The sequence below is a fragment of the Myodes glareolus genome, chromosome 1 (genome assembly GCF_982192425.1).
Source record: "Myodes glareolus chromosome 1, mMyoGla1.1, whole genome shotgun sequence".
Classification (NCBI taxonomy): Eukaryota; Metazoa; Chordata; class Mammalia; order Rodentia; family Cricetidae; genus Myodes; species Myodes glareolus.
This window is the reverse complement of record NC_142026.1, coordinates 17,632,600-17,657,441: the sequence shown is the minus strand read 5'-3', so window position 1 is coordinate 17,657,441 and position 24,842 is coordinate 17,632,600. Positions and strand designations below refer to the sequence as shown.

The window sequence follows — 24,842 nt, the reverse complement described above, 5'->3', positions numbered from 1 at the left end:
AGTGACGGCGCTGATGACGGAGCCACTGACCGGAGGGTGGCCGGTGAGAGGTGGCAGATTCTCATGTCGGCCGTCGTAGATTGGCCGCGAGACTCGGCGCTGCCGCACAGTTTACGGGATCGGCAGGCACCCTGGGGCTCAGGCTCTGTAGTTCTCGGTCCTCGGCCTCCCACAGGTGTGGGCGAAAGCCTGCCATCTCGGCCGGGGACCAGCAGGCGGCGGTCTGCAGTAAGGGGGTCTCGGGCGACCAGCCCCAGCAACCCAGCCCGCCCGAAGCTCCCAGGAGGCGACACTGGGAGGACAGCGGAGAAGGCCAGGGACAGCCGCTTCTGAAAGATTGTTTGAACCTCATCCTCCCTGAATCGGAATACCTGCACCATGGGCGTCCGCTTGACGCAGGTGCAGTTGAGACACTCCCTATCACCGCACCCTGCTTCCTGGCTTCGGACCTTCGGAATCCGGGGCGTCGGCTCAAAACTAGGAACGAAAATGGGCCGCTGCTTCTAACCCAAACCCGACAGGTGAGGGAATCCGGCTCGACAGGGGGAGGGGATCAGACTTGGCTTCAAAGATCGTGGCCACCTACCCTGACGGGGGTGTGGTCTTTGGACCGCCCCGCCCCATGGTGGGCGGACTGAGCGCGCGGGTCCCGCCTCCTGCTTATAAGAGTGGTGCGGCACTGCAGCTCCGCAGATCTCACCGAGACCCGTGACCCCGACTCTACGTGAGACGCACAACCCAGACTCATCATGGTGAGTGAGGCCCCACCGGGATCTCTCTGGTCCTGTAAATGCCCCGCTCCTTTGGGGGAACTCCCAATAGAGATGCTGGGGGCCCTTCACTTAGCATTCCGAGTCTCCGGGAGATGCAAGAGTTTTGCACTCCTTGCCCCCCCACTCCTCCTGCTGACTTTGGCCTAGTGTGTTGTCCACCTTCTTCAGAGTCTGGGGACCGGGGGAGGATGCTTAACTAGCAGAGGGGACCCCTGCTGTAGTGCCCTTCTGCCGTACTAAGCGTCTTGTACCCCAACCCTCCTGAGAGGAGTCACGCGGTCCTGCGCCCAGTCCTCTCCTCGGGCGGCAGAAGATCTGCTTGGCTGCCCCCACCACCCATCTCTATCCCCTGAGTCCCTGGAACTAACCGAACACGTGCTTGGCGCCGGTTGGTAGAAGGGGTTACTTAGTACCGCACCCCGTCTTCCTCTGTGTGCCTCCTTCCCCCTTACACCCTGATACGTGACTCAGCACCCCCTTCTGAGCCAGGAGAGGTGGCGGGAATGGGGTTTGGCCTCGGGAGGCCAGCGGGCCCCTCCTACGGGAGCGCGGGTGCTCGAAGGACGGGCAGAGACAGCTGGCGCTGATCGACAGCCCCGGCCGAGGCCAGGTTGGCGGGGGAAGGGAAAGAGGTGTATGTAGGGGGTTGTATTTATAGCCCCGGAGCGGGGGCAGAAACCCAATCCGGGCTTTCGGCTGGGAAGTAACTGGAAAGACTCCAGTAGGAGAGCAAGACGTAGGGCCCAGGTACAGATGGCTCCCCCCTTGCCTGGTGCGTGAGGCAAGGCGGGTTTCCTCAGGGGCCTCCTGGCAGGTTCCGCTTCCTTTTCTGGGTACTTAGAAATTGCAAACACCCCCACCCCCACCCCAGCCGTTTGGTTGTGGGAAGGGTGCTGCAGGGGCTAAATTATGGACTGCTTGACCGAAGCCTCGGGGCTGTCTGTACCAGTATACCTGTATTGCCTGTACCTGCCGTCAGCGCTTACCCGCATTATTGCTGCTATTTCCGTGCGGGCTGAGGCGGCGGATGGAGGTGGTGAAGCCATGCAGAGTGTGGGGGTGGAGGTGGGGAGAGGAGCCAGATGGAATTGATTCTCCAAGGCCAGATGGGATTTAAAGGTGGTGGGGGTTACCGCATCCTGATGGCCGAAACGGTCAGTTGATACCAGATGGAAGGTTGAGACACTTCTTTGCCCACAGGAAAGAAGGACAGAGGGTTGTGAGAAATTTTAGTTCATTTTCAAGACAAAGGTTAGCCAAATAGGAGGGTGTTGGCTGTAAACTGTTAAACCTATTTTAGAAGCTGCATGAACTGGAAGCAGCTGGAAAGCCTCTCTCTCTCTCTCTCTCTCTCTCTCTCTCTCACACACACACACACACACACACACACACACACATATGCACGCTGCAGCCCTGCCTGTCATGTGTACATGCCCTCTCTGTCCTCTCTGGGTATCCTGTGGATGGAACAGGATTATACAGCTCTCACTTGATAAATTCTCTACCGAGAACTAGGCTAAGGGTTCTGTCTCCGCTACTGGACGCCTCCAATCTGGGGAGTCCTGTGCTGAGGAGACTGGAGAGGCTGCCAGCTGCTTCTGACCTCTGTCAGCTCCAAGCTTACTTACTGCACTTGCACTGAGTAACCTTAGCTAATAGGTGACCGGGTGGGAGAGACCCTTGGGAAGTGAGGAGTTGTGGATGTGGTGCTTACGCTGTGACCTTCTCTGTATCCCTCAGCGTGAGTGCATTTCAGTCCATGTGGGGCAGGCAGGTGTCCAGATGGGCAATGCCTGCTGGGAGCTCTACTGTCTGGAGCATGGGATTCAGCCTGATGGGCAGATGCCCAGCGATAAGACCATTGGTGGAGGGGACGATTCCTTCACCACCTTCTTCTGTGAAACTGGAGCCGGAAAACATGTGCCTCGGGCAGTCTTTGTGGATCTGGAACCGACTGTAATTGGTGAGCAGGGGGGTGCACTTCTGAGGAAGAGTGTCTAGACTGGGTTTCTGTGATCTTGAAGCCCCTTGACTTTATTTGATGATGAAGACGAATGCTGACCCCAGGCTGGCAGAAGGACAAGCCAGTTTTTGCATGTATCTGGTTTTAGCTGCCACTCTGAGGGTGAGCACAGCCTTGTGGGTTTGGCCTCAGCAATATGATGTGTGGTCTTTCAGATGAGATCCGAAATGGCCCATACCGCCAGCTCTTCCATCCAGAGCAGCTTATCACTGGGAAAGAAGATGCAGCCAACAACTATGCCCGTGGTCACTACACCATTGGCAAGGAAATTATCGACCCAGTGCTGGACCGGATCCGCAAACTGGTGAGACTATAGCTTGGCAGGGAGGGAACTCTGGACTCAATGTTCAGGAAGTTTTCAGATCCGTTTCCAGGATCAGCTCCAGCTGTATGTGTTTTAGAATTTGATGCTGTTTAGGGGATCATTCAGTCTTTGCCCTAACTTCTGAGATACTTTAGGCTTCATAAAACTAGAAGACATTTTGTTGGACCTCTCCTACCTATATTGCTTTTTCTTCCTTGCCTTTCAGTCTGATCAGTGCACAGGACTTCAGGGCTTCCTAGTATTTCACAGTTTTGGAGGGGGCACCGGCTCTGGCTTCACCTCCCTGCTGATGGAGCGACTTTCTGTTGACTATGGCAAGAAATCCAAACTGGAGTTCTCCATCTACCCAGCTCCACAAGTGTCCACAGCTGTGGTAGAGCCCTATAACTCCATCCTGACCACCCATACCACCTTGGAGCACTCAGACTGTGCCTTCATGGTGGACAACGAGGCTATCTATGACATCTGCCGCCGTAACCTGGATATCGAGCGTCCAACCTATACCAACCTCAACCGTCTCATCAGCCAAATTGTCTCCTCCATCACAGCTTCCTTGCGCTTTGATGGGGCCCTCAATGTGGACCTGACAGAGTTCCAGACCAACCTGGTACCCTACCCTCGAATCCACTTCCCCCTGGCCACCTATGCACCCGTCATTTCTGCAGAGAAGGCCTACCATGAGCAGCTGTCAGTGGCAGAGATCACCAATGCCTGCTTCGAGCCTGCCAACCAGATGGTGAAGTGTGACCCTCGGCATGGCAAGTACATGGCCTGCTGCCTGCTGTACCGCGGAGATGTGGTACCCAAGGATGTGAACGCTGCTATCGCTGCCATCAAGACCAAGCGCAGCATCCAGTTTGTGGACTGGTGCCCCACAGGTTTCAAGGTTGGTATCAACTACCAGCCACCTACTGTGGTGCCTGGGGGTGACCTGGCCAAGGTGCAGCGTGCAGTGTGCATGTTGAGCAACACAACTGCCATTGCTGAGGCCTGGGCCCGCCTGGACCACAAGTTTGACTTGATGTATGCCAAGAGAGCTTTTGTACACTGGTACGTGGGTGAGGGCATGGAGGAGGGTGAGTTCTCTGAGGCTCGAGAGGATATGGCTGCCCTGGAAAAGGATTATGAGGAAGTAGGCATCGACTCCTATGAGGATGAGGATGAGGGAGAAGAATAGACAGCCACTTGGAGCCTCTTTTCATTCTGTTTATTACAAAATCCTTTCGAAATAAAGTCTCCTTGGCACGGTCTCTTGTCCCCTATGTGACTGCTTGAGCTTCTGCTATGGCTGCTACTTCCCGCTATTTGCCGCCCACCCTTGACCTTTTACCCTTACATGGCTCAAGGTGAGGCCCCATATTGAGACCCAGAAAGTATGAACCTAAGGACATTGATGTTAGGTCCTACGGACACCCAGTATAGGAAAGAAAGGAGGACCAAATCCTGGACCTGTCTGTCTAGCTACAAACTATTGCAAGATCCAAGTCTTCGCTTTTCCAAACAGGAAATGACGTCTGGTAGTGTGTGTTGGATGGTTGGACTGCTTTTGCTCTTGCTACCGCTTCACTCAACAGCTTTAGAAGCAAGGCTTGGCCCAAGCTTTGTTGTACACTGAGGGTTTGGGAATGGGGGCTGGGCGGGCCCAAAGTTCCTGGGCATAAAGCCACCTCACAGACTTGGGGGATGGGCGGGAACAAGGGCAATCTCCTGGTTGTTTGTGCCATTCACCTCCAGCAGCTTTGCATAGCTTGCTGTCTGTCTTGCTTTCTGGGGCGGAAGCTATGCTATTAAAAGTCAGGACGTCTCCCTTCTGTTTGTGTTCTTTTGGCCTCAGCCTCTGCTCAGGGTGGAAGCCTGCCTGGTCCCTAGGGAAAAATTATACTTCACTAATAGGCACCCTAGGACTCAGGTTGACGTCAGCATATAGGGGTGGGCATGGCTTGGGGGAGGAAGCTTCAAAATCTCCAGAAGAGCCAACCCTGCCCTTGCCCTTCCCTCCCTGGTGATTCAGGGACGCAGTGCCCTTCCCTGAGGAACTGGTTTAAAGCCCAGCTAAGGCAGGGTGCCTGTTTACTCAGCAAACGGGGCAGGAAGTGCCTGCTGGGTACTGCCACAGGCCACTAGCCTCATCAATTATTAACTATGTATGAGCTAGAACAGTCAGGGAGACTGGAAAAAATGGATACCAGTGCCATTCCCTTGTCCTCAGCTGAGGAAAGGAGACCTGGTGTGCTTCTACTCAGAGGTCATGGACTTGGCAAACCTGCCGGGCTGGGCTGGTCTAAGCTACCCACTTCTGGAATGAATGACAGAACTAGTTGGGTGTGCTTTCAAGGGGATCCTGGTCCCGCTTCTTGGCACAGGCAGAAACCAGCTCAAACCGGAGACTCTTCTGGTTTTGACTAAGGCGAGCTTAAAGACCCCTCTGCTGCCAGAGCAGCCAAATCTCAAGAAGCACATCTGCCTCAACCATCACACCAGTCCCCTTCCCAGGCTATTCCCTTGGAAACAACAGCCAGACAGTTCACCGCTCCTTCCCTCCAGACACAGTGACCTAAAAGACACACAGTCTTTTCACTTTATTCTGTTATGTATTCTCCTGCCCCCAGACTTGGAGGCAGAACATGATGTGTGCCCAGCAGTCCAGCTTTGAGCCCTATTTTGTTTCAGTTTCCCCTGACTCACCCTAGGCTCCCTGCCCAGGTATTGGGATCGGAGAGCAGAATACACAAGGACCCATCATCCTTGCCCGTAGCTATAAAAGCCATCCTGGGTAGAATGGAAGGAGTTCCAGTGAGATGAAGCCTTCAAGGTTGTCTTCCCAACAAGCCCAGTTCATCAGATTTGGGTGGTATGCTGGCCAGGAGCCGGTGGCTGCAATGCCTCCAACTGACTGAGGAGGACAGGAATGTGAGGGCGCTGCTGGGGGTCCACAGTCATCATAGAGGCCAAAAGCTGTCGCAATGCTGAAGAATGCCTGTGGGAGGTGGAGGCAGAGGACTGGAGGACTCCTACAATTGCTAAGATTCCAACTTGGCTGGCTCTAGGCAAGAGCCTACAATGCTTGGTGTCCCTCTTGCTGCTCACCTGGGGCTTTGTGGGATGCTGAGTTCATTCTGCACAGCCAGGGCCACACTGTCACCCTTCTGGAACACCATATCATAAGGGCCTTCCCCAAACATCATGGCATAAAGCACACAGCCTAGAGACTGAGCATAATTTGGTTAGTTACTGGAAAGGGGGAAAATGGTATCCTATTTGTTACTACGGTAAAAGAAGATCATGTAAGCTAAAAATATGCCAACCTCACCCAGAGGAACTGTGTTAGCAGGAGGCTTCTCCAGCCCCTGTTTAGCTATTGCCTCCAGCCACAGTTCACCCAGTTCAGCCACAGAGATGACACCACTTCCTGAGGACAGTATCAGTGACGGTTCCCAGGAAGGAAGTAAAGAGATAGGGAGACACATACTGTGGTTCTGGAGATCCATGCAACAGAAACCAAGGATCTCCTTCCTTTTCCTCCACAGTAGTACAGAGGCACACCCTGCTTCTCCCAGGTTCCCAGCCACATGCTCCTCACCCAGACATCAGTCCGCTCATCGATGACACAGTGGCTCTGCACAGAAAAAAGCTCAGGTGCCCGGTAGGAGATGGTGCACCGCTGGGCCGCCCAGTCCTGGAACAGTGCACCCAGAGCTCAAAAGTGGAGCACAAGCCATATCATGTGACCCAGTTGGTGCATGCATCAGAATGAGTTGGGGATGGGAAGGAGATGGACAAAAAACCTGGAGATTCTCTTACCTGTAGAGTTAAGGCCTGGCGTGAGCCCTCCACCTGGATGCATGCTTGATTCATAGAACCCAAGTCCATTAAAACTGGCTGCCCCTCGTCACCAAGCAAAATATTGGTGGGCTTCAGGTCCCTGGAGGAAAGGGAAAATGACCCGAGGATATCCGAGATGGGGAAGCTGGTATCCCAGGGAGCACCATGGGTAGAGTGCAGGGATACCCCAATTCTCTTGGCACAACTCTTCCCTTGGTACCGTAAGTGCATAGGGTCCCACTGACCTGTGTGCATAGCCTTTGGCATGAATGGCCTCAAGGCCTCTGCAGATACCCAGCAACAACACAAGGATTTGGTCCTCAGTCAGGAAGTTCCCTTGGTCCTTCAGCCTTTCTATCTCATTCCACAGTGTACCTCTCTACAACACAAATTTTCCTGGGTTGAGATGTCTTTGAAGGCTCTACTACCTGGGACTCACTTCTGTTCTGTATTAAAGTCTGTTAACCTTTTGCCACATACACCTGTTACTGATCATCTGGGGCTCTGTGGGATGTCGAATAGCCCCAAATTTATAATGGCCAAAACCAGGACATGTGTTCCCAGCATATTTATGTTTGACTACCCAGAGAGCCCTTGGTAGAGCCATGTTACAATCCCTTCTGTAACCACCAGCCTTTCTGACCTTGAAGAAGGGTAGCAGCAGCCAGGCTTCATGCTTAGCACCTCGTTCTTTCAGACAGTAAGCCACGAGGCGGAGGATGTTGGGGTGCTGGAAGAGGCGATGCATGTCCGCCTCTCGCTGGGCCTCTTCCTGGTCCTGCTGCTCATGACACAGGATTCGCTTCAGGGCGTAGAAGTGTCCATCATGTAACCCCTCCACTAGGTCCACATAGCTGAACCCACTGTGGGCCAAAGGGGTCAGTGAAGGACCATCTCCCACAAGGCTTGGACCCAGAGGAATTCCCTTAGGGAGGGGTGCCTCGCACAAGGAGTAGAAACCCTCCCAAGATGTGGCTCGCATACAGTTTCAAGACTCAGGATTTAAGCTCCTCGAGAGCAGGGACCCAGAAATCACCGAGGTTCTATGGTCGGAGCACAAGATATTCAATTACTATCAAGCACCAACCAGCATTTATCGAGAGCTTATGAGCCAGGCACTGGGTGACATATTTTTAAAAAAATATACTATCTCAGTTCTCCCAAGTTCCTCGGTGAGTCATTAGAATCATCTCCATTAAGCAGATGAAGAAACCACAGTTTACTTAAGGTCACACAAGGTGGATCCAGGAGGCCAGGGTCCAGATTCCACTTTCCAGACCCATTTAGCTAAGTCGGGTGAGGTAGAATCTAAGGCTAACACTCTTATGTCTCTATCACGTGCTGGCCATTGTCCCTAAATGATCTGGGACTAGCTAAGTGACTTCCAAACACTCACCCCTCCCCCAATTTCTGGATGAAGAGGTAACGCTTATTGTCAATGATGACAGTTCCCCGGGAGCAGACACACAGTGCGTGGCCCATAATGTCTCAGTCATTCTCTTCAAGGATGGTCTGTCTTCCAGGGAGAGTGGGCTCTTCCACGCGATGGGTTGGTGGTCCTGCGGAGCATGCTGGAATGAAAACAGCAGGTGGAGGGTCAAGAACAATTCTGAGAGCCACTGAGGTACCAATACGGAGAGCTCAGGTCCAGCTTCAGGAACCCAGATTCGCGTCTAAAGAAAACAGGCCCCGGCGACTCCAGCGCTAAGAAGGCTGAGTTCTGGCGCTTCAGAGCTTCAAGCCACGCTGCGTCTTACCAGGCCGCTTCCTCCAACCCCGGCACACCTTCGGCCAGGTCCCGCTCTCACGCCCGTCGGGCATGGGGTGGCTGCTCAGGAGGTGCGGGACTCGAGCCCACCTCTGGCTGAGCCCACCCTCCGAAGCCCGGGACCAGGCACAGGATCTGCCAGTACAGACTCTTCACTGACCTGGCTCGGGCCTGAGCAAAGAGCCAGGGGGACCGGAAACCACGATGACATCATCAGTCCGCGTCGAAGTAACGGCCCGCCGTATCCTAGCAACAAGAGGTAGCAAGAGGATGTGGGGACCCGGAAGTGAGAAGCGGGGGGCCCGGCTAGATCTGGGGGCGTGGAATGGTTTCTGTATCTCCTCGAGGGTTCCCTCTTGGCCTTCAGTGAGGGTCAAGACGCAGGGACTTGTACCAAAGGGGAGCAAAGCCGGCCTCTACTTGAGGCCCCTAGGACCTCCGTCTCCCAATGTCGGAGGTAGGAGGCCTCATACTTCCCGCGCGCTGGAGTCAGAAAATAGCCTTCTACAGTCTAGCTTGGAGGAGGGTCCAGGGAGGGATGGGTGCTGGCCCTTAGATGCCTGGAGGTCTGATCCCATAGCACTTTCAGACCTCTGGCCTGTGTTCCATTGCCTTAGGTAGTGTAGGAGTGCTCCTTTGAACCAGAGAGCCAGTTTCTAAGTCTGGTCCTAATGATCACACATTAGTGTGACCTCCAGGAAGTGATTTCGCCTCTCAGTTTCTAACTGCCCCCCCTCCCGCGCTGTAAGACAGAAGGACCTAGGGCTGAGTAAGGGTTGTGAATTATGAGGCCAAACTGACTAGTTCCAATCCCAGCTCTGTTGAACTAATTGTGACTTTGGACAGCCACTTAATTCATTTTCCTCGTGTGAAAGATGAGAATGATAATTATTTCAAGCGTAAATGCAACATCTTTCGTATATTATATGACACATAGCCTTCAATATGTGTCAATAAACAGAAATCGTCGTACTTTCTACCCGGATTCTTACATTTACAGTTGTGAAGGCAGGAGAAGAGGACATTTGGATTTCCAAGTCTTTGCACTATGCAGTTTGTTTTTACATCTTTTGCCTAGACAGGCAGATATATTAGAAAGGGGTGCATCTCCAGAAAAAAAAAGAGTGGCCAAACAGACTCCTTGTAACCCAGTTACCCCTTTTCATAGTCATGATCACCATGAAGATTTTCTACGTTTTTCACTGCTTCTTAACCCGTTTTAGCCCTTAGTTCTCACTCATATAGCCACTCGTATAAATTTAAACTGATATGTGCCAGATTCTTTGCTCGTCACAAGACACCCTACAGAGAGTTCGGTGTAGCAGGTCTGGGGTAGGACCCGGGATTCTGCATTCCTAGCAAGCTCCCAAGTGATACTGATGAAGCCAACTAGCGAACAGCACTTTGAGTAGCAAGATGTAGAGGATTTTATAAACTAGCGGATGGTGGGTGGCTGCAGGCAAAAGGCAAAGTCCGGGTTAACTGCCTGAAAACTTGAGGTGGTCTCCGCCCCTTTGCTTGCTGAGGTTCCCTCCCAGGAATCCGCCACGTGACGGGTGGGGCAGCCCTTCTAGAGCAGAAGAACACTTTAAGTGCCGTGGCTGCGAAGATGCCGCCTGACCTGCCTTCCCTGCCGCTGCGGCTTGTGATGCTGCTACCGCTGCTGCTACTGTCCCAGGTAAACTGAGAGGTCGAACTGCCTGTCTGGGTGTCGGGGGGAGGGAAACAGAACCGGCAGAGGAGAGATGGTCAACCACAGACAGGGCCAGTTCAATCTCTTAAGCACTTGGTAAACGCTGACCCTCGCTCCAGACCTCTGCTGAGTCAGGCTTTCTCCCTTGCAGACAGAGGCTCGCTCCTTCGTAGTGGATCGGCAACATGACAGATTCCTCCTGAACGGGGTCCCGTTCCGCTATGTTTCTGGCAGCATACATTACTTTCGGGTACCGCCGGTACTTTGGGCCGACCGGCTTCTCAAGATGCGTTTGAGTGGCCTCAACGCTGTACAGTTGTAAGAAGTGTTCTCAAGCGCTTGTCAGTCATTCTTTCTTAGAAATGGGTCTCCAGGAAAACAGACTGGGTTTGAAAAGGAGTTGAGCTCCAGGACTTCTCAGGCAAGGGTGGGGAAGGGCTTCCCAGTACCTCCTCCTAGCTGCTTCTCTCTCTGCAAATCCTGAGTCCCCTAGTTCCCTCTGGGTCCTGTTAACATCTTCCTTTCTCAGTTACGTGCCCTGGAACTACCATGAGCCAGAGCCTGGGGTCTATAACTTTAACGGCAGCCGGGACCTCGTTGCCTTTTTGAATGAGGCAGCTAGAGCGAACCTGTTGGTCATTCTGAGACCAGGACCTTACATCTGTGCAGAGTGGGAGATGGTGAGTTAGCTGGAGAAGGGCAGAACTAAAGGTGAAGTAACTGTGGGGCTTCAAGTACTCCTTTCTGTTCATACTCTAGGGGCCATTTCCAGCACTATACCCAGCTCTCTCCCTTCTTACTGCCCCCACTGTCCCCCCCAAAAAACAAAGCTATCTGCAGCTCAAGGGGTAGTTTATCCTGTAATCCCAGCACTTAGGAGGCTGAGACAGGAAGACTGTTGTTCTTGAGGCTAGCCTGTGCTACAGAGTGAAACCCTGTCTCAAAGCGAAGCAAAACCCCTGTGTGCTTATGTGTTGCCTTTATGTTTTTCTCAAGGGAGGTCTCCCATCTTGGTTGCTTCGAAAACCTAATATTCGTCTGAGAACCTCAGATCCAGGTGAGTTGAAACAAAAGATTTGAGTGCCTGAACAAGCCTCCCTCACTTGGAGGTCATACATTTATTCTTTCCTTCATGTCTAGCAGAATGCTAGAAACTGGGAACTGAGAGACTGGTCCCTGTGCACAGTAAACTTATAATGATGTGAGATGCCTAGCACGCATGTGATGCACACTTGCAAGCCCATCTACAAGGTAGAGACAGGAGAATCACGAGTTCAAGACTATCCTCTATAGTTTCAATCTGTCTCCATTTCCCTTTTCTCTAAGTGTTGGACTGTCCTAGGATGCAGTACTTGGATATATATCTTTTCTAATTTTGTTCTAAGTTTGGTAATCTCATCCATTTGTGTGACAGAATTAACCCATGAAGTATCTAATGACTCCCAAATATGCAGCTTCCTTCTAAGACTTCTCTATGCATACTGAATCCCTATGTTGCTTCTCTACCTAGACAAACAAAAGTGATATAACTGAAACTAAGTTTCTGGCATGGCTTTTCAAGCTGGCTACTTGTTCCTGGAATCTTCCCGTCTCAGGGAGCAGGGCTGCACCCCACACAAGCACTCTAAACCCTGCAGTGCAGCCCTGCACACCTCTCCCGCATTCACACTCTTTTGTGTCGCCCTGTATTCAGGCCATCAGAAAATCTTGTCAGTATAACTCTCAACAGCATTGAATTTCATGATTTCCAATCACTTCCGCTGCCACCTCCCCTCGCTGGCCTCTTAGCTGCACCCTCATTGCCCTTCCTGGTTTGTTTTCCCTCCTGTGTAGTGTGTTCTTAGTATAGCAGCCATTGAAGTTCTATGAAAGTGGGTCAGTCATACATCTCAGATCATACCATATTTCCACTTAAACCTCCCTAATAAGCTCTCCTCTCATTCAGAATATGAACTACATACTCCTTGAAACCATCCACTAGGCCCTAGGCTTGTCTTCTGGTATCTGCTGCACTGCCTCGCTCACTTGCCCAGCCATACTGCCCTCATTGCTGTTCTTTAATACTTGCCAGCCTCAGGTTCTAAGACCTTTGCATGCGGTGTTCCCGCAGCACCTCTGCAGAAATCACCTTCGGTGATACTTCCTGCCACCTAAATTTTAAGCATCCCATACTGAACTATTGTATGCTTCCTTTCCTGTCTTGTAGTTTATCTCAGGTGTGTATCTGCCTCCACTCCTAGAAAGAGAATTCACAAGACAGAGACTTTTCTGTTTCCTTCCCTTCTATATACCCAGAACAGTGCTTGAAGCATAGTAAGCACACATAAATATTTGTTGAATTAATAAATGTGGTTTTATATGTGCTTAGATGGACCTCCTTTATGTGAAACATAAAAAGAAAAATAATTAGGGGCTGGAGAGATGGTTCAGTAGCTAAGAGCATTGACAGCTCTTCCAGAGGTCCTGAGTTCAATTCCCAGCAACCACATGGTGGCTCACAGTCATCTATATAATGAGTTCCAGTGCCCTCTTCTGGCCTGCAGGTGTACATACAGATACAGCACCACATGAAAAAAAGAAAATAATTAGTTTAAGATTTTTAAAAAATAGGCGTGGTGGCACATGTCTTTAATCCCAGCACTTGGGTGACAAAGGCAGGCATGTATCTATGAGTTCAAGGTCACCCTGGTCCACATAGAAAATTCTAGGCCAGTCATGGCTACCTTGTAAGACCTTTTTTCAAACAAAAAGAATTAAAAAAGAATGCTTATGGGCTGGGTCAACAAGTAAAGATACTCATTTCCAATGCTGCCAGCCTGAGTTTGATTCCCTTGGATGCGTGTGGAAAAGGGAGAGACCTAACTTCTGCAAGTTATCCTTTGACTTCAGCAAGTGTGTCATGGCTTGAGTGCACACAGACACAGATACACACACACACACACACACACACACACACAAAATAAATGTCATTACAAACTTCTTTTAAGACAGGTGGTGTGGTGCACACCATTAATCCTAGAGCTTGGGAGGCAAAGGCAGGAGGATCTCTGTGAGTTTGAGGCCAGTCTGATTTATACAGTGAGTTCTAAGACAGTCAGGGCGACATAGGAAGACCCTGTCTATTAAAAAAAAAAAAAAAGATTAAGGCATAAGTAAAGATGCCTGTCATCAAGTCTAATGACCAGAGTTTGATATTTGGGACCCAAATGGAGAAAGTTGACTCCTGAAGTTTGACTTTCATTCATGTGCCACCACAGCACATACATTTATACACACACACACACACACACACACACACACACACACACACTCATACTCACTCATGTCAGTGTTACTCTCAACAACACTGAATTTAACTACTTCTGGTTAACTACTGCTATCTGCTGGTCTAAATCACCCCTCGGCTGTCTTATCATAATAGCATATACATACACATACAAATAAATAAATGCAAATTTAAAAACATGAGCATAAAGAATTGAGGCATAGATTAACATCAGCTAGAGAAAGAGGGATAGGAGACAAATGTCAGAAAGAGGAAATAAGATGCATGAAGGTGTTGAGGGGAAACATAAAAGTAGTAAATAGGACTTGAGAATTTAAGACGTGAAATCACATAGACTGTTCATTAGATAAGAGTCCATACAAGGCAAACACGACTTTTCTGTGAAATTTCACAGCTCTCTTTGATGTAAGATGATTATTTAATAGCTCCATATTATGTGTTTAGCCTGTTTTCTTACGTGGAGTCTTCGGAAACACCATAGTTTCCTGTACCCCTAGAGTGTCCGCTGAGAGTCACTGCTCCTAAGACTAGGTCTAGCAGAGCACTGACTGCTAGAGAAGCCAGATTTGACTTCCAGCCCCCATGTGGTAGCTCATGACCATCTGTAACTACAGTTCCAGAGGAGCCAATGCCCTCTTCTGGCCTCCTCTGCAGTCACCAAGCACATGGTACAAAGACACAACATGCAGGCAAAACATTCATACACATAAAAGAATAAATAAAGACAATAGAATACTAAAAGGGTCACTGCTCTCTAGATTCGGTTGTGAGCCAGGGAAAGGGAAGCTACAGCCTGGAGTGTACCACTGTGCACTGTGAAGACTGTCAAGGATGCTGGGGAGGGGCTGGGAGGTAGTGGACCCTAATGAGCAGAGCACACTGCTCCTTCCTTTAGCTTTCCTTGCTGCTGTGGACTCCTGGTTCAACGTCTTGCTGCCCAAGATATATCCGTTTCTCTACCACAATGGGGGCAACATCATTAGCATTCAGGTATGAATGGGAAGTGAACTGGGCAAGAGAAGTGGGTACAAGGTATCCTTAACCCTCATTACCTCACAGCCAGGACACTCTCTTTGCTTTTTGGCAGGTGGAGAATGAATATGGTAGCTACAAGGCCTGTGACTTCAAGTATATGAGACACTTGGCTGGCCTCTTTCGGGCATTACTAGGAGACAAGATCTTGCTCTTCACCACAGATGGGCCTCAAGGACTCAAATGTGGTTCCCTCCAGGGACTCTATACCACTATAGATTTTGGCCCAGGTCTCCTAGACAAGAGTTGGGAGTGGTGTCTGGGCCCCTCTGTGATATTTGTTTTTCACCCTTGTTTCTTTTTGCAGCTGACAACGTTACCAAAATATTTTCCTTGCTTCGGAATTATGAACCCCATGGGCCATTGGTGAGGAGCCATAAGGAAGTGGAATCAGAAAAATGAGCTGCCTGGGACCAGCTCTGTTCCCACCTCACTGTGGCCCCTTTCACTTCTCCCTCTAGGTGAACTCTGAGTACTATACAGGCTGGCTGGATTACTGGGGCCAAAACCACTCCACCCGGTCCAGCGTGGATATAGCCCAAGGACTAGCAAAAATCCTCAAGTTGGGAGCCAGTGTGAACATGTAACTGGGGACACAATTATGTTCCTGGGAGTTGGGGTTTTAAGTTAAGATTTCATATGTCCGACTTGGTCCTTTCTCCCACCTACCCCCACTTTAGGTACATGTTCCATGGAGGTACTAACTTTGGATACTGGAATGGTGAGAACCGTCCCTGTGGTGGGAGCAGGGAGGGACAAGGAGCTGAAATCTCAGGCTGGACAGATGAGGGTGTCTAGAAGCTGTGTGCTACCACCACTTTCCCTCTAATCACAAGGCTTTCTGCACAAAGCTCTTGGCTTAGAATTTATCGCCTAAGAAGATGTTGAATTCATTAAATTACTTTAACCCAGGTGCTGACGAGAAGGGACGCTTCCTTCCAATTACTACCAGCTACGACTACGATGCACCCATATCTGAAGCAGGGGATCTCACACCTAAGTTTTTTGCACTTCGAAATGTCATCAGCAAGGTGCCTTTTTATTACCTGGGGAGAAGGGAGAATGTCCATATTGTTAAGGAACCCTCCACACTGGTGGTGTTTGTCTGGGTGACAGGGCCCTCCTAGCAATCCATGAAGCGTTTACCACTCATATAGGATCATCTGGGGGAACTATATGCTTGTAAAAATTATAGGGTCTTCATGGCTCCCTGCAGCCCATCCCTGGGTTCCAGGTCAAGAACCTTCTTTTAGGGCCTTGGATTATTTTGGTTTTCCTATGACTACTGAGAGAATTTGGGCTCAGTTCCAGGAAATTCCTTTGGGACCTTTACCTCCCCCCAGCCCCAGGATGAAGCTTGGACCTCTGACTATGAACCTGGTAAGTTTCTCCTCCTCTTTCCTGATCTTATACTATTGTTTTCTGAATCACTTACTCTGAGCAGCCCTCAATTCAGACACTTAGCAATTTGGTTGCCCCCTTTTCCTCACAGGATGGGAATTTGCTGTCTTTCCTAGACTTTCTCTGTCCCCATGGCCCCATCCGTTCAGTTTTGCCACTGACCTTTGAGGCTGTCAAGCAGGTAAGGCATAAACTCACATCTGACGGAAATGGCAGACTCTTTCAATAGCTACATCCAAAAGTTCCTCTAGCTACTAATCTTCCTCACAGTGTCCGTCCTTATCACCAGTTCATCTTAAGGTACCCATTCTTCTGTATCTAGGACCATGGCTTTATGCTGTACCGGACCTATCTGACTTTCACTGTTTTTGAACCAACACCATTCTGGGTGCCAAATAATGGAGTTCATGACCGTGCCTATGTGATGGTGGATGGGGTAAGAACCTAAGTCCCAACCACCTTATTACCTCAGTTCCTTCCCTTCCCCCCAAACCCTATAGTTTTACAGTTTCCCCATTTCTAGCCTTTTCCCACCTGTTTGCCCACATGGACAGAGGTTCAGGTTAGCATCTAGGATGAGGAAGAACATGATTAAGGATGGTTTACCCAGGGATGTGGTGGGGCACACGTGCATTCCCAGCGCTCAGAGGCTGCAGGAGGGAAGTCACATGGGCTGTACAGTGAGTTTTGGCAGTCTGGACTACATAGAGACCCTGTCTCAAGAACGCAGAGTACCAGAATGGTAGATTACCAACAAGATGATTACATCGTCTCCCAAATGAAGTGTTCTAGTGTGATTCACTATTCAGTTCACTAGTGGCCAAGAACTAAATGCTGGGCCTTTGCCTTACTAGAGCCCATCTATTATCCACAGGTATTCAAGGGTGTTCTGGAACGGAACTTGAAACAGGAACTATATTTGACTGGGAAAGTGGGGGCCAAGCTGGATATATTGTTAGAGAATATGGGGAGGCTCAGTTTTGGGTCTAACCACAGTGACTTCAAGGTAAGCTGGTTTTGCCTTTTCTTCCCCAGTACTGACCACCTCTCTTGGAGAACAGGGCCATCCTTAGGCTTAGGCAGAGAACAGTGCCTGAGGATGTGGACATGGCCAGTTACATCCCAGAGCTTGGCTGGGGATAGAGTAGGTCCTTGTGTGGACACAGGAAATAACTTCTTATTTGTTTCCCCACAGGGCCTGCTAGAACCACCACTTCTTGGGCAGACACTCCTCACCGAGTGGATTATGTTCCCTCTCAAGATTGATAAGCTTATAAGGTGGTGGTTCCCCCTGCAGCTGATGAAAAGAGCACAGCCTCAAGTTGTTTCTGTTCCTGCCTTCTATTCCACAACATTTTCAGTGTTAGGCAAACTTGGAGACACGTTTCTGTATCTATCTGGATGGACCAAGGTATTGCTAATGGTGGTAGTCGAAGTGTGGGGTGCACATTACAAGAAAAACAATCTGGGAATAGAAATTACTAATATGATTAGAAGTCTGAAAGGGGATAATTCCACCCCATGGAAAGCTGACCCTTTGTTTTTCCACTCCATCCCGTCTCCCAGGGTCAAGTATGGATCAATGGGTTTAACTTAGGCCGGTACTGGACAAAGCGTGGTCCACAACAGACCCTATATGTGCCAAGACATCTGCTGCTTAATAGATCTATCAACAAAGTCACATTGCTGGAGCTAGAAAACGTGCCTCGTGAGCCCCAAATCCAATTTTTGGATAAGCCTATCCTCAATAGCACTTTGCACTGGGGCTATACCTATTTTCTCTCAGAAACACAAAGTTCATATGAACCAATGGAGTTAAGTGGGCACTGAAAGAAAGATGACCCTTGAATCTGGGACACAGGGCAAGATCCTCTGGTGCTGGCCACAGTGGCCATAAAGAATCAAAGGCTACAATCCCTCCGAATGTAAGTACAGATACAGTTCTCTTGCCAAACTTTATTGTGATTAAAATTCCAAAGACAGTACTGGCTCCACACACCTCTGTGGCCCTGGCTTTGCCCTTGTTCCTGAGTGTCCTCCACCCCCATCTTCCACATAATCTTAGCTTCATGAGGAGAAAGAAAAACTCTAGGTCTGAATGTGTCCTCTTCGGGGGCCTAGAGGTGCCCCCAGGTGGCTCTAAGAAATCAGGAAGAAGACCTCCCTGCCTGACTGCGATGGTCTCGAAGGCAACGTGTGGAGCAGAAAGAGAAGTCGAGGTAGTGAAAGGGAATGAGGCCTTGGAGGGACACTCCACAACTCCAGCAGCGTCTGAACAAAAGAAGAAGAAAGACTGGACAGGTGCCACACAAACCTTCCTAAGCCCGTAAAGGGCCCAGGGAATCTCAAATTCCCTCCGTGATCCTACTGAACACCATGAAGACACTTGTTCTCCTGACCCCAACTGACTCCTCCTACACAGAAGCCCGCCCTTTCACTCATCCCCTGGCCCCCATACCCAGCTTTGCCAACTGCAGAGTCAGGAACTGGAGGGCTCGGGGCTCCCAACTGGGCAGCAAGTCGGCGCTCTGCAGCCAGAGCTCTCTGAAAAATAGAGCAGATGTTAAAGAAGAGTCCCAGAGGTAAATAGCACACCCAGAAAATGACAGCTCAATCTGGGGAGTCGAGGTAGACTCTTATGGAAGCCTCGCAGTTGCAGGACTCGATGGCCTCACCTTCTCTCGGTCACTGAGCGCAGCAAATCGCCGTTGCTCTTCTTTCTCCTGTTCCTCCTGCTCCCTCTGCTTCTGCCGCTGTTGCTCCCGCTGCTGTCGAGCTGCCTTCTGCTCCTTTTTCTTTGTAGCCTGCCGGGCCTCCATTTCATGAGTCAGTGGCCCTGGCACCTAGAGGATTTCCCAAAAATATTGCAAAGCTACAAGGAAGTAGAAAGGACCTTGTGAGGCTCTCTGAAGCCCTCCCACTCTGTAGCTCCTTTTCCAGCTCACCCGAGCCTTGTTGTAATCAAAAGCATCAGGATTCTTCTCCATGAACCTTCTGAATTCATTACGTGTTGATTTGTCAGCTGCTACGGTATAAGGTGGCCGAGCCCTACTGTCCCTAAGGACAAAAACCCAAAACGGAGTTCAACTTGCCTCCTGCTTTTCCTGGCATCACCCAAGGAAACAGTATCAGGTGCCAACAGGAACTGCCACATTACACTCTCTCATCCTAACTGGCTCAGGATGGAGATACTTACTGCACAGTGGGGTCAGCGCCTGCCTCCAGCAGCAGGCGAACTACCGAGCCTCTTCCAGCTGCGGCTGCTGCGTGCAGGAGAGTAAAGCCACCAGAGCCCAAACGGGCACTGAGTAAGGACATAACTCCAGGGTCGACAGGCCCAGGAGCCAGCTGCTGCTTTAGCACCTCAACTTCCCCAGCTCGGCAAGCGGATAGAAGCCTATCCCAGAGCTCCGGCTGACCAGGGGCTTTGGCCTCATCAACCAAACTGTCCAGTGGGGTTGTAACCACTTGGTCTGGCTGTGACAATGGCGCATCTTCTTGAGGTTGCTGAAGAAGAGTCACATGTGTCCCACACTGCTGGTCTTGATTTCTCTCCTTCTTCTTTTTCCTCCTCCTTCGCTTGGGCAATACCTCAAATTCACGAAGATCCAGGGTCCCCAGTGTCACTTCTACTAGCTCCAGCTCTACTTGGGAGCCATCTTCTTCCTGAGACTCTGAACCTAGAAAAAAATATGATATTAGATCCATCTAAGGAATAGGGAGAGGGTAGAAGGATGTGGGCATCCTCAGATGGGTTTACATTTATAAAAAGATACTCAGATCATCCTGAAATGAAGTGTTTTTATTCTGTCCCTGGACTTTCCCAGTGAACACCGTTAGGACAAAGTAGAAGAAAGCACGACCATGGTGGTGCGGTGGTGCACACTTTTAATCCTAGCACTTGGGAGGCAGAGGTAGGTGGATCTCTGTGAGTTCAAGGCTAGCCTGATCTACAAAGAGAGTTCCCAGACAACCAGAGCTACATAGTGAGACCCTGTCTCAAAAAAAAAAAAAAAAAAAAAAAGAGGACAGCAACTCTTAGTCCAAAGCATAGCACCCAATCAAACTCAAGACATTCTCTCCATGCTAAGTACCAGGAATATATCTATGAGCAGTAATAAGGTTTGGCAAGGTCACTAGCATGTCTCAGTTGATGGATGTGTTAGTGTATGCCTGTAGTGCCAGCATTCGGAAACTGGAGGCAGAAGGACAGTGAGTTCAAGATCAGCCTGGGCTACATAGAGAGCTCTAGGCCAGCCTGGGCTAGACAACAAAGACCCTGCCTCAATAAGGAAGCAACTTGGTGTGGTGGCTCATGAGTATAATCCCAGCCATTTGGGAGGCTGAGGCAGGAAGATTATCATGATTGCAGGGCACTGTGGGCTACACAGTGAGTTCTAGACCAGCTGGGGCTAAAATGAGACTGTCTCAGAACAACATACCTTATTTTATAAACAGATACTGGTAGAGATGAGTGGATGAGTGTGGGTACGGTTTAAAGGCTCACCTATCAACTGGTAGATGGGTCAGTTATACAAATTGGCCACTGCATTTCCAAGGCAGACATGCAGATATATTTGACAATTGCCAGATGGTGCTCAAACCTTGCTTGAGTGATTCTTCATCCTGCCCAAGTGCCTTATTTTCATCATTGGGGGCCTTTGTTTTTTCTTTATCAGTAGCCTTTTTCCTCTCCTCTCTTACTGGCTCAGGTGAATGAAATCTGACCATTTCTCGAGGGTCTTCATCTGCCATGAAACAAGAAAAGTCTTACTCAAACTTAAGTGTGAAGAAGCCAGCCCAGGTCAACTGGGCTGCAGTTCACAGGCTGGAAAACCCCATGGTCTATACAGGTCTGTGTATAAGGCCTGGAATACTCACCGTACACCTGTAAGGTGGTCAGCTTATGGAGCACACGCTGAAGCTCTCCAAAAGTGGGTCTTCGGGTGGTAAGGGGGATAGCCCAAAGTCGGGGATCATTCCTTTGCAAGGGTGCCCCCTGGCCTCCAAAGAACAAGGACCGGCCAGAGCGTGGGGTACGTATCAGTATTGCTTCTGCCTCCCTCAGTGCATTAGCCCAGGTTGGCCCTGCCAGCAGGTCACGGACATCCTGAATAAAGTAATTCTACTTAGCAGCCTGTCTTCACCTGCTCTTTAAAAAAAAAATCTCCAGACAAAACAATGGCCCTCTGATCATATGCAGGGAGTGGGAGCTAGAGAGGGACAACGAATGAGAAAATTCCTAGAGAGCCTTATTCTATTGTCTACCCAGAAAACTAGAAAGTCTGAGAGATCAGAGGACTATCACAGAGATTTGTGATACCTAACTCACCTTATACAGCATGGCTTCATTATAACGCCTCAAATTGGCTCCAGCAGAACGTGATGGCCTACCCTGGGCATCCTGAAGTCCCTGCGCTGAGCCCCTCTTGGCCCGCACAGTATAACGGTGAAAGGTTTTGTGTGTCACCACTTCTCTTCTGTAGATGGCACAAACTCGGTATTGGAGAGCAGCTCTCAGGTTAATAGGGTCTATCCTTACCCCATGCAGCACCCTCTCACCCTTGAAAAACTGCACCAGCAAAATGCCCAGCTGCAGCCATGAGCACCACGTAGTATCTGGGACCTCCACTTTGCAGGTTCTGTATCAGCAACTCTGCTTTTTCTGGGGGAACCTATATGACAAATGCAACAGAAACATTTCACATGATGCATACATTAAGAGCAAGAAGCCATGTGTTACACTTGCATTATCTCTTTTATTACAACTACCTTCACCTCATTCCCATTTCACAAAGAAGGATATTTGAGATTTGGAGAGGTAGTGATAGAAGATGGGAATGGTAGAATCACAGTTTAGACTTAATCCCCTTACATTTGACCCTTTCAGTATTCTGGCCAGTTTCAATTAAAGACGATGCTGTCAGGTACGATAGCCTAACCCAAAAGGAAGGTAGGAAATAAGACATGCATTGGCTAAAGGAAACCTAGGCAGAGTATATAAAAGCTGAGACGGATCACACCACCTGCACTGTCACTTGCCTGGTGAGGGCCTAGGACACAGCGATAAGCATAAAAAAACTGGCCCTGGGCATTGTTGAAAAGGACCCGATGTGGGTAGAATCCTCGTGGTCGGTTAGGTTTCTCAAACTCAGCGCTCCCCTCATCCAGTGTCGGCAAGTCCTCTTCACTAGAGGAGTCTGAGTCTTCTGATCCTGAGATGCTGGAAAGATCTCCTGAAGATAGATAAGGGACACATTCTTCACACCCCATGGCAGCTCTTCCACCCCCACCTCCTGCTCCCATACAAGTTTTCCCATACAAAGCATTACCCGTAGAGCTTTGCTTTTCAAAGTCCAAAACAGACAGGACAGGCTTGTTCTTGAGACGTTGCTTTAGGTTAAAGCGATGCCAATCGAGTTTATAATGTTCTCTCTGGTGTGAAGGAAAAGGGAGGAGAAGGTGGAAAGACATTCTGCCTTGGTGCTGTACAGTAAGCAAAGCTAGTCACAAAACTCTAGGAAGTTTAACCAGGTAGTACCAAGTGCATTAGACAAAGTATGGCTCTTTATTAACTTAAGGTAAAGCAGAGTCTACCTCATCCCACCCATCAGGACACTTCTGCTGCTAACGGCTAGCCCGATACCCTTGCCTTTTACCTGTTCCTGGTGGTTCTGGAAGACCTGGTCACAGGCTGAACAAAATAATTTCTCTGAAATATCCAGAGAACTTGGGGATACTTTTCTTCCTGAACTTGTGCTCTCTCCTGAACAGAAGAAAAGGGTAATTGAAAGTAGAAAGTGAACCTACAGTACCTAGAACTATACTGAATACCTATTAAAAAGATAATACAGAAAAAAAAGATATCATGGTCTTGCCTTCCAAGAATTTACGATCTAGCAAATATGAAATAAATGACGATACAATGTTTTATATAATAAATATACTTTTAAATCTTTTTCTTTTTGGTGTTGTAACTTTAAGACCTCACACATCTTTTTTTGTTTGTTTGTTTTTGGAGACAGGGTTTCTCTGTGTTGCTTTGGAGCCTGTCCTGGAACTAGCTCTTGTAGACCAGGCTGGCCTGGAACTCACAGAGATCCACTTGTCTCTGCCACACACAAAACAACAACAACAAGACCCTGTCTCAAAACCAAAACATTATTCAGATAATGGGCAACCCATTACACCCCCTTGCTCCCAATAGTGAACTTGTGGATGTACATAGTGGCCTCTCTGAGGATGAGCAAGCATACACCCAGGAATACAAGTCCATGGAGAGTCTTTCACCACATCTTGATACCTAAGCAAAACCTTACTTCAAGGTGTCTTAAAGAAAACTGAACTCCAGCTCCCTACCCAGTAAGCCCTAAGATAATACTTCCGTAGTACTCAGGTCTACTACTGATTTTTTCTTCTGTTGTTGTTGTTTGGTTTTGGTTTTTGGAGACAGCTTTAGAGTCTGTGTAGCTTTAGAGTCTGTCCTGGAGCTCGCCCTGTAGACCAGGCTAGCTTTGAACTCACAGAGATCCACCTGCCTTTGCCTCCCGAGTGCTGGGATTAAAGTCCTGCACCTACCGCTCAGCTTGTTTTGTTATAGTCTAGGTTGTTCTTGAACCCTGACTTCTCCTTCCTGCCTGTTTCCTAAGTAATGGGATTACAGGTGTGTGCCACGACTCCCAGATTAAAATTACTTTTAACTATATAAAACCAGTTCCTAGATACTAATTTACATCTTATCGTTCCAGTTACAATGGACGGACAACCTAAGAAAAGTGCAAGAAAACACAATCAAAGACTAACGTATAAAATCAGTAACTTAGTTTGTATTACAAGGGAATAGATCTTACTAGAGTCCACTTCAATTTGAAACAGACCTAGGAACTGTGTTTTTAAAGCAGTGGTATTAACGTGACGAGATATAAAAACTAGAGACTTATTTGGCGACAATTTATGGGCCAGCGCTGTAAACTACTCAAGGTTGACATATGTTGGGGGGGGGTGTCCAACGGAAACAATCAGTGTGGATTTCTAAACTGGAAAATGACGGTGTGAAAGTCGGCCCTGTTGACAAGACTCCACGGAACCCTGTGACGTTCTTCATAGATCCGCCCCAAAGCATCCCGGATACCTGGGCAAGGAGCACGCGACGCCCCGGCCAGAGCCTCCGCGGGAGCTTGGCTCACCAGGCTCAAGCCCCGAACGAGTAGAGCTTCCGCGCTGAGGTCCAACAGGGAGACCGAGGCAGGAGCCAGGGCTGCACCTGGAGCCGGCGACATAGCTGAAGCAGAACAACTCAAAAGCAGCTCCTGGAACAGAAACGGAGGGGAGAAACAGCCCTCCAGGACAAGATTCTACGGCCGAGTCTCCAGCCGCCCCGGCTTGGCCATCCCTACGTAGAGAACCCCTCGGCCCTCACCTGCTACCATGAATCAATTCTGCAGTAAACAGGTGAGGGTCTTACGAAAGTGAAACGAAGAGCACCCAGACCCCAATCGAGTCCAGCAGTTACCAGTCGGAGGCTACCCAACCGATCGACTAGCTCCGATGCTGAATGAACCTCGTCCCTCGGCCCCCGCCCTCAGAAGCCGCCACTAAGGACCCGAAAGCCGAGCCCCAGGCACGCCTGCCGTTCGAAAACTGGATTTCTGCAACACCGCAATCTGGTGGCTACGGAGTGGCGAAGGGGACATACAGCGGCGCCCGTAGCCCAACCCCG

At 49.6% G+C, this 24,842-nt stretch overlaps 4 protein-coding genes across 8 annotated transcripts; 2 read left to right on the top strand and 2 right to left on the bottom strand.

Annotated features, from left to right (window-relative positions):
- Nucleotides 1-604: 604 nt before the first annotated feature.
- Tuba4a (tubulin alpha 4a) lies at nucleotides 605-4,932 on the top strand. Its single transcript, XM_087904575.1, has 4 exons — nucleotides 605-752; nucleotides 2,514-2,736; nucleotides 2,952-3,100; nucleotides 3,327-4,932. Exons 1-4 carry the CDS (start codon nucleotides 750-752, stop codon nucleotides 4,296-4,298), a joined length of 1,347 nt encoding a protein of 448 aa, XP_087760701.1. The 5' UTR covers nucleotides 605-749; the 3' UTR covers nucleotides 4,299-4,932.
- Nucleotides 4,933-5,685: 753 nt separating this feature from the next.
- Stk16 (serine/threonine kinase 16) lies at nucleotides 5,686-8,940 on the bottom strand. 2 transcript variants are annotated; one of them, XM_048458834.3, is made up of 8 exons: nucleotides 8,872-8,940; nucleotides 8,340-8,514; nucleotides 7,587-7,806; nucleotides 7,189-7,322; nucleotides 6,923-7,043; nucleotides 6,702-6,797; nucleotides 6,209-6,330; nucleotides 5,686-6,098 (listed from the first exon to the last, which is right to left on the bottom strand). In XM_048458834.3, exons 2-8 carry the CDS (start codon nucleotides 8,423-8,425, stop codon nucleotides 5,960-5,962), a joined length of 918 nt encoding a protein of 305 aa, XP_048314791.1. In that variant the 5' UTR covers nucleotides 8,426-8,514; nucleotides 8,872-8,940; the 3' UTR covers nucleotides 5,686-5,959. The 2 variants fall into 2 exon arrangements, with proteins under 2 accessions (XP_048314791.1, XP_048314792.1); XM_048458835.3 differs by lacking the exon at nucleotides 8,872-8,940 and adding an exon at nucleotides 8,701-8,865.
- A 48-nt stretch (nucleotides 8,941-8,988) lies between these two features.
- On the top strand, nucleotides 8,989-19,915 carry Glb1l (galactosidase beta 1 like). Of its 2 annotated transcripts, none has more exons than XM_048458829.3 (17): nucleotides 8,989-9,168; nucleotides 10,250-10,389; nucleotides 10,556-10,722; nucleotides 10,934-11,084; nucleotides 11,401-11,461; nucleotides 14,586-14,680; nucleotides 14,778-14,952; nucleotides 15,030-15,088; nucleotides 15,184-15,305; nucleotides 15,403-15,443; nucleotides 15,635-15,753; nucleotides 16,028-16,102; nucleotides 16,215-16,304; nucleotides 16,446-16,559; nucleotides 16,998-17,129; nucleotides 17,319-17,534; nucleotides 17,690-19,915. In XM_048458829.3, the coding sequence occupies exons 2-17, from the start codon at nucleotides 10,321-10,323 to the stop codon at nucleotides 17,951-17,953; spliced, it is 1,950 nt and encodes a 649-aa protein (XP_048314786.2). In that variant the 5' UTR covers nucleotides 8,989-9,168; nucleotides 10,250-10,320; the 3' UTR covers nucleotides 17,954-19,915. The 2 variants fall into 2 exon arrangements, with proteins under 2 accessions (XP_048314786.2, XP_048314785.2); XM_048458828.3 differs by having other exon boundaries at nucleotides 10,238-10,389.
- On the bottom strand, nucleotides 18,065-24,806 carry Ankzf1 (ankyrin repeat and zinc finger peptidyl tRNA hydrolase 1). Of its 3 annotated transcripts, XM_048458830.3 has the most exons (14): nucleotides 24,543-24,806; nucleotides 24,255-24,432; nucleotides 22,783-22,889; nucleotides 22,456-22,558; nucleotides 22,166-22,359; nucleotides 21,686-21,798; nucleotides 21,456-21,603; nucleotides 21,005-21,233; nucleotides 20,728-20,871; nucleotides 19,320-19,803; nucleotides 19,069-19,180; nucleotides 18,799-18,966; nucleotides 18,582-18,667; nucleotides 18,065-18,394 (listed from the first exon to the last, which is right to left on the bottom strand). In XM_048458830.3, the coding sequence occupies exons 2-14, from the start codon at nucleotides 24,400-24,402 to the stop codon at nucleotides 18,271-18,273; spliced, it is 2,160 nt and encodes a 719-aa protein (XP_048314787.3). In that variant the 5' UTR covers nucleotides 24,403-24,432; nucleotides 24,543-24,806; the 3' UTR covers nucleotides 18,065-18,270. The 3 variants fall into 3 exon arrangements, with proteins under 3 accessions (XP_048314787.3, XP_087760686.1, XP_048314789.3); XM_087904560.1 differs by having other exon boundaries at nucleotides 24,255-24,806; XM_048458832.3 differs by lacking the exons at nucleotides 21,456-21,603; nucleotides 24,543-24,806 and having other exon boundaries at nucleotides 21,686-21,832; nucleotides 24,255-24,470.
- Between the last annotated feature and the right edge of the window lie 36 nt (nucleotides 24,807-24,842).